We start from the raw sequence: 15227 nt of genomic DNA on the forward strand, positions 1-15227 counted from the left end.
TACAAAGGACAAACAAAACTTGTGTCATTTTACGTCCTTCGTTCTTCTTCTGCAGTGAACTTGTTTGGTTTAGATTTATTTCAGTTGTTTAAGTTGTCTATAGTAAATCAGGTCCTATCAGTGAACCAGACAGTGCCTTCAGACAGTGTTTCTCGTCCATGTGAAGAATTTGCAGACATTTTGGCACTGGGCCTCGATTGCGCTAAGAACTATGAAGAAAATTTGGAACTGAAAGTAAACACGCAACCGAAATTTTTCAGAGCGCGCAATGTTCCCTACGCATTGCGTGATGAGGTTGCAAAAACATTACACGATTTGTAATCGCAGGGTGTAATTGAACGTGTGCAGGCTTCTCTCTGGGCATCACCCTTAGTAATTTTGCCAAAACCTTCAAGAAAATTGAGACTATGTGTGGACTTCAAGGCAACAGTGAATCCACAACTAGTGATTGCAACTTTTCCTTTACCCCGCCCCGAAGATCATTTTGGCAAACTGTACCCGGGCAAATATTTTTCGAAGTTGGACCTAGCAGATGCGTCCTTGCAAATACCGGTGGACGAAGAATCTCTGTGCGTTTTGGTGGTTAATACGCATCTTGGTTTGTATCAGTTCAAACGAATGCCATTCAGGTGTGCATCTGCCCCTGCATTGTTTCAGCAATATCTACAAACTGTTTGTGCGTCGGTCCCTACTGCAACAAACTATCTGGACGATATTGTGATCTCCGGAAAGACGGAAGAAGAACATTTAGCCAATCTCAGAACGTTATTTCAGGTCTTGCGAGAAAATGGTCTTCGCTTACGGAAGGAAAAATGTGTGTTTTTTGCTAGTGACTTGCCATACCTGCGACATGTACTCAATGCCCAAGGCATACACCCCAGTCCCACGCACCTCCGTACCATACAAGACTTGCCTTCGCCACAGAATTTTAAGCAGCTACAGAGTGTGCTGGGAAAAATCAATTATTATCACCGATATGTACCGCATGCCTCTTGCATTTCAGCTCCGCTTTATCGCTTACGCTGTAATGGTGTTCCGTTCGTCTGGACGACGGAATGCGAACGCGCCTTTCGCCGGTTGAAATCGGCGTTGCTTTCCAATACTTGCCTTACGCCATTCGATCCCCAGAAGCCCCTTCTGTTGATGGTGGATGCATCAGATTTCGGGATCGGTGCAGTGCTCGCGCACAAAGATGGCTCGCACGATCGCCCTATTGCCTTTGCGTCCAAATTGCTCTCGTCTGCGCAAAGTAATTATTCACAGACCGAGAAAGAAGCATTGGCTCTGGTATTTGGTGTTACAAAGTTTCATGACTTCTTGTATCGTTGTCACTTTACCATCATCACTGACCACAAACCTTTGACATCTTTCTTTCATCCGAACAAGCCTGTACCTCCAAGTATAGCGCAGAAATTTATTCGCTGGTCTATATGCCTCTCTCAGTACCGCTACGATATCTTGTATCGGTCCACTGCTAAGCACGGAAAAGCCGATGCGTTGTCCCGTTTGCCTGTTGCTGAGGATAGGGCATTCGATTCCTCCAAACTTGCTTGCACGTTCATTGATTCGGAAACCGATGACGTGGTCGAATCGTTTCCGATTGATTTTCGTCGTGTAGCTACAGACACAACGGCCGACCCTGTCCTTGCTACCGTTCTGCGTTTTGTTGCTATGCAATGGCCCTTGTCAAAGTCACGGATCGGGGACCCGTTGGTTCGCCGATTTTTGGCTCACAAGGAGAGACTTTTTATTCGACGTCGTGTTTTGCTGTTGCGTTCTGATAATGATCAGTCCAGGGTCGTGGTCCCACTTTCGTTACAGTCCTCTGTCTTAAAGCTTCTTCACCAAGGACATTGAGGTATAGTGAGAACGAAACAACTTGCTCGTCAGCACTGTACTTGGTTCGGAATCGATGCCGCGATTACGACAATGTGCTCTTCTTACATGATGTGTGCCGAACAACAATTGGCAGCACCTCGGAAATTCTTTGCATGGCCAAAAGCCACTTCCCCGTGGCAACGCTTACACATCGATTTTGTTGGTACATTCTGGAATGCTTGATGGTTGGTTGTGATAGATTCATTCAGTAATTTTCTTTTTGTTGTCCGGATGTCTTCCACATCACCTGCCACCACCCAAGCGTTATCTACTATCTCTTGCATTGAAGGTTTTCCACAGACAATTTTTTCCGACAATGGCTCACAGTTCATGTCCGCAGAATTTCAGTCATTCTGCAAGGCCAATGGTATTCAACATCTGACGTCCGGGCCGTTTTCGCCACAGTCTAACGGTGCCGCTTAACGATTGGTCAGGACTTTCATTTCTCGGGAGGACGCGTTATTGCTCTTTTTGTCCTCGTATCGCTCTCAGCCCCGAGATGGTGGCTCGCCGGCTGAGTTGCTCCATGGTCATCATCATCGAACCTTGATGTCTTTCCTACATCCGCCGCATCCGGTTCCTGTGCTGCGGCAGACGCCTGCTTTTGCGCCAGGCGACGTTGTCTACTACCGCCACTACCGAGGTTCACGGCGTTGGCTCGAAGGGCGCATTCTTCGCTGCCTCGGACGCGCTATGTATCTGGTTTTGGGGGCTTCTGGTGAGGTGCGCCGCCATCTCACTCAGCCGCGCCTCTGTTGTCGCACGGGATCTGCCGCTCGCCGTCTGCTTTCAGCGACAGTGCCGTCCGGTCAGCGCCCTGAGGACCCATCTACTGGCTCGCCTCAGCCCCAGGTGTTACCGACGCTGCCTTCCATTTTGCCCCATGGCGACGCGCCGCCGCCTCCGCCTGTTCTCCCGCCGGCGACGCCCGCAGTGGACGCGTCGCTGCAGCCGCCGGGCGCCTCCCTGGGTCACGCGCCGCCGATCGGTCCCCGGGACCAGTTGTCCTCCGACATGGTACTTGTCCGCTCCGGACCATATGTCGTCTTCGTCCGTCGGGTGTCCCGGCCCGATGGAGGTCGACCCTTCGGCCCCTCCTGGCTTTCTACGGGCGCATACACCACATGTAGGCGTGCACCCTGGAGCAGGTTTTCAGGCGTTTCCTAGCTCCCCGCGGTCCGAATGGCAGGGTGCGGGTGGCACAGCCTCGCCTGTTGTTGGGATCCCTACCTCGTCGCATACGTCAACATGGGGTCCTCCCAGTGGCGGACGGAGGCCTTATACCACAACCGTACGCCGATTTGCGGGGGAGGAATGTGGTGTTAACGCCAGACATCACACTTGCTAGGTGGTAGCCTTTAAATCGGCCGCGGTCCGTTAGTATACGTCGGACCCGCGTATCGCCACTATCAGTGATTGCAGACCGAGCGCCGCCACACGGCAGGTCTAGTCTAGAGAGACTCCCTAGCACTCGCCCCAGTTGTACAGCCGACTTTGCTAGCGAGGGTTCACTGTCTACATACGCTCACATTTGCCGAAACGACAGTAGCATAGCCTTCAGCTACGTCATTTGCTACGACCTAACAAGGCGCCATATTCAGTTACGGTTCTGAACAGATAATATTGAGAATCATATATCGTCAAGTGCGGCGTTCATCATTAATGAATTAAAGTTAAGTAAGATAACTAATTACGTCCACTTTCTGAATTCTCATTCCTTGTCATGTTCCAGACCTCACGTCAGTGTAGTTCTTCCCTCTTCACGCCAGCGTGCGTGTGCTAAACGCGTGCATTTCGGCCTCCTCAAGTAACACGGTGTTGGCTCTTCAGCCAACCCAACAGATGGTGTCTACAAACAAGGAGTTACATTGACAACAGACCTTGTCATTTGGGCGCGTAACTTTTTCGCCCGTTAGCGTCTATATTTTTCGTTGTTTTTACGGCCCCCAGGACAGTAAGACAGGAATTTCACCGTTGATAAAAACATTTAATCTGATGTGACAGAACCACTTTCAGTAGTTTTACTCCTCCCTGTATACAATTACAATCATGTTCATTCAGTAAAACCTAATGCACCGTAGAGTTCGGTGTAGACTGTGTAGTATAACTACTTCTTCATTTGAAGTGAGAATTTATAAATTTTAGTACATTTTGGAATTAAGAAGCTAATGATGTCCTGTGTTTTTTGACCATTGTATCTCAAATATTTTAGCTACAGTTTATTTCTGAACCGACCTCTCAGAGCACACTATCTTTCACGCTATGCTTTTGAAAAGTTCTACTATTTTCAGCTTGATAAATAGTTTGACACATTTTTTGTCGTGCTTTACTCACGAAAAGATCACCCTTCAGTAAAACACTGCCTGATGTGTGAAATGCAAATGATAATACCAGGATCGATCATAATGATCGGAATGGGTTGAGTGACAGAGATAGCTGCTATAACAAGTTGCTCACGTGTCATTGCAGGGTTATCTAAACGACGTCCATTACGTGTGCTACTGTGGATCGCAGACGACAAGGCGCTCTATCCATGCCTCTCCGCATTCTCCCTCGTATGTGTTACACTTCGATAAATTTTTGAACTGAGTTTTAGGGAATTGCGAAATAACAGCGATGAAGCAGTCTGTGCGTCTTCCGTAATGTATCCCATGTTAAAAAGTGTTTATTAAGTCTTGTTTTGGATGTGCTGACGTGAATTATACTACGATTGTTGATCGATGTTCTCCAATTACGTAGAGCAAATTTACTGACGGCAACCACCCAGCGACTATCCCATGTTACGTTAACAGTAGCAGCAGGTTAAAAATCTCTGAAAGGCAGCAGTAAGGTAGGAAGATTTCTGTCACTGTCGACTACGCTTTTAAGTCACAGAGTGCAGACGAACTGCTCGTACATCCTTGAAATTCATTCAAGACTATAATCTTTTTGTTACAGAAAGTGTTAAAGTGTGACAACCGTTTGCACTCCCACTTTAGAATGGAAAGCAAAGGTATTTCCGTCGAAGGAGAATTGAATAACTACGGAAATCACTAGACGGGAGAATATTACCAATATCAATTCCATAGAAGAAAAGTAAATGTGTAATTACCCCTGCGCATCCTCACATACCAGTGCCGCCAAAAAAAAGTGTGACAAAATATTCAGTTGCTTTCACTCTATCTATATCGTTATTCCAACTCACTGATCAGCGGTATTCAGCAACTCCAAAGAAATTTCTTTTACTAATTTCGTTCGTCGATGAAATGCACTTTCTTGGATCCTTCCGAGGAGCCTCAGTCTTTTATCGATTATTTCTATGACTAAGTTTCTATCGTCGTTCGCCTAGAATTATTCCAGGCAAGCACCTCTGAATACGCATATGAGATAGTGATTCAACGCCGATCCTATTTCTTAATGTAAACTATTAGTTCTCCCGTCTGCCCATCTTTGTGATTATCGTTATAGTTTCCTAAGGATGTATGCTCTTTGTACAAAATTATGTGGTCTCCGGACAGACTCAAAGTGATGGAAGTGTTACGTGCAAGTTCATATACAAGTATCTTGGACTGTAATGGTTTTACATCGCAAAGGAAGGGAGGTGTGTGGCCTCAAACTCTCAGTAACGGACGAGAATGTGCTTAGAATATAAATGGCTCATCTAGAAAACAGTGATATGATTTATTCGTATGCAGAACGGAGCTGTTATCTGCTAGTGCCATTGGACGGTGGCAAAACTGTGTTAAAATCGAACTGTGCAGAAGAAAGTTTCCGGAACAAGGACATTACGCTTAAGATACTGCAAGCGTAGATGACAAAAGTCTATCAACCACGTCATGTGTACTACTTTACATACTATATGCCGTGCACAAGAAGGATCGTTGGTCTTGCAAAACTATAGTGTGAAAAATCACAAGTGGCGTTACACGATCATCATTTCATCATCAGACTCTACTGTGCTATACAAACAATTTTCTGCACCGAGGTACGAGGGGTGTGCAGCAAGAAACGCAACACACTTTCTTCTAAGAGCAGGTCTGTTTTATTCAGCAATCCAATTTTCCATATTATTCCCAACTCTTCTGGCTACAAAAACCGATTTTTCAACATTATCTCCTATCGTCACTATGGCTTCACCCGCTGACGGAGCGGCTTTGCACTGTTTCTTCGGAGGAGATGTGTTGTGGCGCCACTTCATGGACTGCCGTTTTGTTTCTGGTTCGAAGTGATGAACATACTATCGATCGCCTGTGATGATTTACGACAAAAAGCTGTCCACATCAGTCTCGTAACGCGCAATCAATTACGCATAGATGATTCTTCGTTGTTCCTTATGGTCTTTTGTTAGGAGGCGAGGAACTCGGGGGCACACAACTTTGAGTACCCCAACTGGTGGACAGAGGTGTCAGCACTACCAATAGAGTCTTCCAGTTGTGCCGCGAGATGTTTGATTGTGATTCATCGATCACCTCGAACGAGAGTGTCCGCACGTTGCAACATTGCAGGAGTCACAGTTATGTGCGGCCGGCTGGCACTTGTGAGACGGAAGAGGGGAAGACCTTGTTGCGATGATGATAGACGTCTCTCCCAACGACTCGATGTGCCTTTGTTCACTGCCAGGTCCCCATAGACTTCCTGCAAGCGCCTACGAATATCTGTAATACTTTGGTTTTCTACCAAAAGAAACGTATTGACAGCTCTCTGCTTGGAACGAGTAACCATTACAGACGTCACTTTGAACTCTGCGTATTGCACCGCCAGTTCTCAGAATTATATGAAACTAGATGGGATAAAGGGGAAACATACACGATGCTCTACAACAAATTCCGGAATTTCTCAACCTAAACTTACCGACAAAAAAGAATGTCCTCCATTGCGTACTGAATGCCCTCACACAAGCCTATGTTGCAATATGATTGGCAAAAGCAAAGCAGATTATTACGTTGACATATCAATATTAATGTTTGGAAATGCAATTAGTGTGCTTTTTGACATAGTGCTGCTTTAATGCGGAATAAATGTTGCATGCATGTGAAAAAGTGGGTTTCATTAGCTTTGCGTAATGTTCTGTTCCAATTCGCTTTGACCATTCAAAATCCATATGTACTTTGAACAGTTGTGCAATATTGTAAATTCAGCAGACAAAGTTTGTTGTTCAGGCCGTGCAATTATTTTAAGCAGAAGGTAATACACCGTCAAGTCACGACACTGAAGTATTTGTGTTTCTTGGTCCTATTACATCGATATCTTGTTCCTTCGCGTTACCAATATTCCTCACTTACACTATGCGTAGGTTATCATTCATTTGTCTCTCGTGGTAATACGGGGAGTTTTGCATGTGGAATAAATCATACCACTGTTTTTCTGGATGAGCGATTTATATTTTAAACACATGAGCGTACGGTTCGTTCAAGATTACGCCCTTCTCTTGTAATTACATCTGACATTCTCTTCTCACCGTCATGATCGTAATTTGTTATGTCTGCTAGATAAATAATACTGCCTCCATTGCCAGGAAGTGTTTCTATTTAGCAGCCGGCAGAGAGAAACTAGTAATAAAAGTTCCAGATAGCGTTCTACTGAGTACGAAGAACAAATGAGTATTGACATCTTTTTGTCAGGTCGGATTATTTCTGTACTGCAAGATGAACTGGCGATTAGTGACATTTCTTTTTCGTCGTGTTTCTAGAGCAATGATGATGAAATCTGTAAGCAAAGGCCAATGAAATAATTGTATAAATCTTCGTTATGTTTTGTTGCTATGGATTGCTCATTTTAGTTATTGATGACGCTTACACAGCATACTGTAGTCCCAAATGTGGCAACCAAGACAGTACATCGTAATCTCACACAGCAAAAGATCATAACCGGGAACAACAAGATAGAGGAATAAATGAAAAATGCTCTGCTTAGGCGAAGTAAGGAAAATATGAAAAGTAGTGACAGACCACGAACAATTTGTGCAGAGAAAGAGTTCTACTGGCATACCTTCTTATTGAATGGGGAACAGCTTATGAGAAGCGAAGGTTGAAAAATTGGGAGTACAGCGTTATACAGAAGAGAAATTTTCAAGATTCAAAAGTTGAAGAAGAAGAAACGGAAGCATTTCAAATGGTATCCTATCCAAGACCGATACAATTTAGTAGCTAGATGACATATGAAGTGTAGAACAACTAAAATGAATAGATGAAGATATAACTCAGTGAATGACTTTTGCTTAAGGATGCAAATGTTAACGGTGCATATACTACAGCATACAGGTATAATACACCTGATACTGGAAGGAGCGATGGGGAATAAAATGCTAGGGGCAGGTCAGAACTAGAGTTCGTAAAATAGATATTTGGTGTAACACTGTAGATGGAAAGACTAGCTCAAGCCAGGAAAATATGGAGGACAACATCAAGTTAGCTGAAAGATTGAGTTTTTTTGGGTTACCACTCTTCTGAAAAGTGAAAAGGGTCCTTTTTCATCTCAAAGTAGAATACAAACCCATTGTAGATATGTGTACGGTATATATTTATTTCCCCTACAGCTCTTAACCTCCACAGTTTTCCATAATATAATGGAAATTATTCCCCAATGTCTTAACACATGCCGTGTCATCCTCTCATCCATGATTAAAAATGTGATGAATTGGCTGTAGTTTATTGTAGTCTTGGAAGGGAAATTTCGTTATATTTTCAAATACTGAAAATCAGTATATCCTTCATATATATATATATATATATATATATATATATATATATATATATATATATTCCTGGAAATTGAAGTAAGAACACCGTGAATTCATTGTCCCAGGAAGGGGAAACTTTATTGACACATTCCTGGGGTCAGATACATCACATGATCACACTGACAGAACCACAGGCACATAGACACAGGCAACAGAGCATGCACAATGTCGGCACTAGTACAGTGTATATCCACCTTTCGCAGCAATGCAGGCTGCTATTCTCCCATGGAGACGATCGTAGAGATGCTGGATGTAGTCCTGTGGAACGGCTTGCCATGCCATTTCCACCTGGCGCCTCAGTTGGACCAGCGTTCGTGCTGGACGTGCAGACCGCGTGAGACGACGCTTCATCCAGTCCCAAACATGCTCAATGGGGGACAGATCTGGAGATCTTGCTGGCCAGGGTAGTTGACTTACACCTTCTAGAGCACGTTGGGTGGCACGGGATACATGCGGACGTGCATTGTCCTGTTGGAACAGCAAGTTCCCTTGCCGGTCTAGGAATGGTAGAACGATGGGTTCGATGACGGTTTGGATGTACCGTGCACTATTCAGTGTCCCCTCGACGATCACCAGTGGTGTACGGCCAGTGTAGGAGATCGCTCCCCACACCATGATGCCGGGTGTTGGCCCTGTGTGCCTCGCATACGACCATGATTGGCACCAAGGCAGAAGCGACTCTCATCGCTGAAGACGACACGTCTCCATTCGTCCCTCCATTCACGCCTGTCGCGACACCACTGGAGGCGGGCTGCACGATGTTGGGGCGTGAGCGGAAGACGGCCTAACGGTGTGCGGGACCGTAGCCCAGCTTCATGGAGACGGTTGCGAATGGTCCTCGCCGATACCCCAGGAGCAACAGTGTCCCTAATTTGCTGGGAAGTGGCGGTGCGGTCCCCTACGGCACTGCGTAGGATCCTACGGTCTTGGCGTGCATCCGTGCGTCGCTGCGGTCCGGTCCCAGGTCGACGGGCACGTGCACCTTCCGCCGACCACTGGTGACACCATCGATGTACTGTGGAGACCTCACGCCCCACGTGTTGAGCAATTCGGCGGTACGTCCACCCGGCCTCCCGCATGCCCACTATACGCCCTCGCTCAAAGTCCGTCAACTGCACATACGGTTCACGTCCACGCTGTCGCGGCATGCTACCAGTGTTAAAGACTGCGATGGAGCTCCGTATGCCACGGCAAACTGGCTGACACTGACGGCGGCGGTGCACAAATGCTGCGCAGCTAGCGCCATTCGACGGCCAACACCGCGGTTCCTGGTGTGTCCGCTGTGCCGTGCGTGTGATCATTGCTTGTACAGCCCTCTCGCAGTGTCCGGAGCAAGTATGGTGGGTCTGACACACCGGTGTCAATGTGTTATTTTTTCCATTTCCAGGAGTGTATTTTGCGTGTGTGTGTTTTAGTTGAAAAGTCGTTGATTTGAAAGTCACTGTTGGTAAGTTGTTTTCATTTAGTTTGAATTATATGTTTAGTACCAAGGGTAACTATTACTCAACGAACAGTGAATTGCATTTTTTACCAAAAATAACGTAGTTCTGCTTTCAAACATGTAATGTATGTAAATGCAAAGCAAATTGATACAGACATGCGAAATGGGTTATTGTTAAATGAAAGAATTGTGTACATCACAGGCAGTGGTTCACAGGCATTGCGTCGGATATTCGACGAGACGTCGATGAACCACTGAGGCAGTTATTAGCGTGGGAAAACCTCTAACTTCACATCAGTGACGGTCTATTAATCGGATGGTTAACATTTTTTACCAGATCTAAACTGTAAATACTAGAACTTTTATGTGATTAGAAATTTAAAATAAATTAATTTTACTAAGGATTTACGGTTCATTATTGATTACCAGTTATAACTGTTAACAAATGTGCACTTTAAGTGAAATTAAGAAACAGAAACGCAACAACTGTCATTCAGACCAGCAAGTTTCCTATTTTGAGAATTTCGCTCTATGCAGTCAGTTACTGGAAACTGGCTAACGAATTAAAAATTTATTGTAGTTAACAGCACACTTTTTTTTTAAATTTCAAAGGCGATTTATTTCATTTTCTTCTGGGGATTGCATTACAGTGATTCCGAATTCGACTGTGCTTCAAATGTCATTTGAAGAAAACCGACGGTGGTGTGAGTCTGTAAGGTCCCCTATATAGTAGCCCTTTTTAAAAATTCCTTTTTGTGTAAAATATTGTGTAATGTTTCTGGACCAAAGAGTCTATATGTTAACATCTGCATTATCTGTACTCATAAACGGAGGCGCAGCCTTCTTTTTTTTTAATTTTTCTTAGGGCCGCTAGGAGATGCGTGGCTGTTAGCTTTTGTCATTTACCATCCTGCCTTAATCATGTAAGCATCATGCTCTGTAGCTCTGTATAAATTACAATACGTTAAGTTAATTCTCAAATCAAATGTGTTCAAATACCTTCTTGTCACATCAGTCTAGATATTAACACTAACTACCATTGAATTAACCGTTTAATCTGCATCGAATCGCCATAGGCACGACAATGTTACTAATTTTCAATGTCTTTTCTTAGCTTAACGTTCAGCCTGAACCTGGAGTTATTCGGTGAAGAAGTCCGAGAATTTTATCTAATTATCCAGCATAGAGCGATTACCAGATCTTGATATGCAATTTACATTTCAGAATCCTATCAGTTTATATACAGTGTTGCGCTGCTCCCAGTGACAGTCTGGGGCCATTATATCGTCCAGCATTGGGGCATATATATAGTGAGCAGAGGTGGAAGCCAGTTCACTCCATCTTAGACTTGGCGACCGTGCCAGGAAATTATATCTCTAACAATGGATTACAGAAATGATCTTTCAGGCTCTCCGAAAAGCAAGGCAAACATCACATAACTGGTCACCGAAGCCCATTTTATGTTGTAAACCTATAAAAGGAGCAGTGTTTCAGTGCATAAACGTCTGTGGAGGTGGTGTTCAACACCATGTTTCGAGAGATCTGTCGTGTGTTGATCTCTGGACTGCGCTGGTGGGTACCTGTCTGCTTCTCGGCCGCCTTCAGCGTGGCGCCCTCGAAGTGGACGGCATCGCTGCGGCCCTTGGAGTTGGCGGCGTACACGGAGAGCCGCAGCGCCTGCCCCGGCGCCAGCCCGTCCACCGTGAAGAGCGGAGCGCGCGACGACAGGTTGGCCAGCACGAGGCCGCCCGCCGCGTCCGCCACCTCCAGCACGAACAGCTGCGGCTGCCCGCCGTCGAAGCCCTCCAGGCAGCGCACGTGCACCGTCTCGGAAGTCTGGTTCGCCACCGAGCAGTTGAATGGCGGTTCCGGGATGCCTGTGAAGACAGTCAGCTTGGTGAGTAGTACCACACACAGGGAATGGACGAAAATAAGGAAGAGCTGCGAGAAATGCACGCCTGATCAAGCCAGCAGGTTGGACTGTTTTATTTCAGCATGAACGGAACTTGTGCAATTTCCTCAAAACGTTGCAAGTGTCAGTCGCGGCCAGAAAAGTTTTCTGTGTAGTTGTGAGTGCATTTTGTCACAGAGAAGAGTATTCGAACGCGGGCAAATTGTTGGTTTTCGTAAGGTAGCATCATCCGACAAGTCACATCGTTTACGTTGAGTGGAAGTGACACATGGTCATATAAAATTATTGTGACGAAAAGTAACAGGTCGACAGCTTCAGCAGTCACCAGAGATCTAAACGTCACACCCTTGAACCGTGTTAACACCAAACCGATACCAAGGGAACTCCATAAGCAGTGAATTCAGGGCGAGCTAGAATTCCGAAAGTAATTATTATCGATGCAAATGTCTGTAACACGGAAACATGATGCATAAACCATAAAACTTGGAGTGTGGAGCAAAGAAAGTCAGTAGGAAGGTTGTGTCTCGTTTCACACTGTTTCCAAATTCTAACCGACTACACGTCCCAAGAAAGAAGCATGACCAGGATATGGGAATCCATATAGTTGTTTCATGGCCCCATTGTCACTATGAAAGCTTCCGTTACTGCCAAGGAGCATGTGGCCATTTCGGCACATCTGGTCCATCCCATGGAATAGTATTTGGTGCCTGTCTCCACGTTCACAAAGCTTGCATCGTCCAGGACTGGTTTAGTGAGCACGACGACGAATTGTCCCATCTGCGCTGGCCACCACATTCAGCAGGTCCCAGTACTGCTGAGACTTTGTGTTCCGATTTGGTGAGAGTCGGCCGCGGTGGCCGAACGGTTCTAGGGGCTTCAGTCCGGAACCGCGTGACTGCTACGGTCGCAGGTTCGAATCCTACGTCTGGCATGGATGTGTTTGATGTCCTTAGGTTTGGTTTAAGTAGTTCTAAGCTCTAGGGGACTGATGACATCAGAAGTTGAGTCCCATAGTGCTCAGAGCCATTTGAACCACTCTTTTGCACTGTTTTCCAAAACCTTTCCTACATCTCTCAGCTGTTTTTACACAGTTATTACACAATAACGAGATTTGAGAAAAACTTATGCCATCATACTCACTGAGAGCCGCTCTGCTATTGTCACCGCTCCCTTGCTCATCGTTATGGTTCTGTCCAGTGTGACACTAAATATTGATTCTATAGTGAAACATTTTGTGGTTTGTCTACTAGGGTAGAAATTATTGATATGTATGTTTAAAAGCATTGTTTATTATCTCGTTCTATGCATCACTTCCTTCCTTTTCTTTGTGATATGGGGTTGGCTGTCCTCATAACTTGATAAATTTACTTTGTTTTTGTAGCTAGTTGCTACATTCGTCAGTAAATGTAGAATCGCTTCGTGAGGGTTGCCATAGAAAGGAGTATGAATCCCTTCCACCATCAGCCTGTTAACCGTGCAAACTCTTTTTACTACCGTATTTTCACTACGTCACCTTACTGTTTTCTGGGGCGGATATTAGGCGCCAGCAATGCAACTATGCGGTTACTTAAACGGGCGTGGAAAATCGCCAACAAACTACTCTCAGCATGACCGGTGTACCAGACCAGTCGTCGTTGATTTACGAACGTATTCAGTCTGGATGTAGCGCATCTCCTTGTTTCGAATGTTAGCGCGCTGCTTATTGAGCTTTACAAATAGGGTTTTAGATGCGTCTATTCCACTACTAGAAATGTCCTCACATTTCCGTGTACACACTTTTCGAGGGAGTGCACAGTGTGGTGTATACAATGTTCTACATACCATGTGCAATGAACACACTCGTCATTGACCTTACAGCATTAGATTCGCGCTCTTTAAATAATCCGCAATATTGCTGCTAGGAAGAAGCAGGAAATCGAAGCGTATTTGAGTGACAAAGGGTAATGGAATACGAATATATTCTGTCATTCTACTGTACATGTAGTCACATGAACATTTCAGCTACACGATGGTCATCTATGAAAGAAAGAGAAGAGATACGGAAATCTGGACTAACTCGCGAAGTGTCAAACTTTACTAGATGACAATCAATAACTTTGTTTCCTACATTTATTGGAATTATAAATTTATTTCTCATATGTTCTCCTAGCTTTGCATCGTCTTCTAACACTCAGTAAAAGTCATTGTATCCTGGAGTGACAATGTCATGTCAAACACAAGGTGATTTTCATTACGTGAACATGTATTTATGTAGTATACCTCACTTGAACGAAGTCGTAACATTAGATCCATGACGCCACAAGTTGGGATGCAAGTATGACAGAAACTGCTAGCATTATGCACAACTCCCAAAAATTTGCAGCTGCTACTTGTTCTGTGGTTGCCCAGTTATTGAATACCTGAGGGGATTATCCTCTTGTCTGCGTGACAATCAACGTATTTCAATTTATTAACAGTAACTAAGTTAATCTTCACGTATTTTTATGACTGGCTAGTGTAGTGACATTAGAGACTATCGTACCCTGTCTCTGCGCCTAACCACTTCTTTTAATTTATTAATAGTAACAAAATTAATCTTCAGATGTACTCAAAATATCGTGCGAGCCCTGCACAGTTGTTGCTGTTATAACGTATTCAATTTTTTTTTTCCTTATAGAAAGACCTGGAAATAAGTACTGTGGGAGAAAAACAGTCAGTTTCGTACTTGTGATAACGCGAAGAGAAAATGGGGTAGATGAAGTGGTTGGACAGAGGGATAAGGAGATTAATATAAAGGGAAGGAGGAGATGGAAAGGGAGAGTGAGAGGGGGAAGGAGAGAGCGAGAGAGAGAGCGAGAGAGAGAGAATGAGGGAGGAGGAGGAAATGGGCAGTGAATGAGGAGGGCAAAGAGATGGACAGAGAAGTGTGAGAGAAGGAGATTGGCAGAGAAAGGAAAGATGAAGGGGCAGGAAAGGTACAGATTGGCAGAGAGAGAGTTATCAGAACATGGACAGGGCGAGGGGAAGAGGAAATGAACAAAGAGAGGGGAGGAGGAGAAAGGGAGAGAGAGGTGCAGTAGGAGATAAACATGGAGTGGGATTGTGGAGGAAGTGGAGGTAGGGGTGGGGAGAAGATGGATGGAAGGAGGTGAAGGAGACTGAAGGGAGGAGGAGGTGGAAAGAGGGGCAGGAGGAGAAGGACAGAGAGTGGGGCTGGTGGAGTTGGACTGAGAAATGTGGTGGAGGAGTGGGACGGAGGGGGGAGGGGCTGATTGACAGGGGGAGGCGCAGGAATAAAT

The 15227-nt window shown here is 45.1% G+C and overlaps 1 protein-coding gene across 1 annotated transcript in view; it reads right to left on the minus strand.

The window, feature by feature from the left end:
- The window catches only part of LOC126260341 (nephrin-like), a 551200-nt gene that overhangs the window by 37385 nt on the left and 498588 nt on the right, over positions 1-15227 (minus strand). Inside the window, exon 10 of the mRNA XM_049957665.1 lies at positions 11618-11914. Within this exon, the coding sequence (XP_049813622.1) occupies positions 11618-11914 (297 nt within the window). The remainder of the gene's footprint in view (positions 1-11617; positions 11915-15227) is intronic.

The sequence above is a fragment of the Schistocerca nitens genome, chromosome 5 (assembly GCF_023898315.1).
Source record: "Schistocerca nitens isolate TAMUIC-IGC-003100 chromosome 5, iqSchNite1.1, whole genome shotgun sequence".
Lineage (NCBI taxonomy): Eukaryota > Metazoa > Arthropoda > Insecta > Orthoptera > Acrididae > Schistocerca > Schistocerca nitens.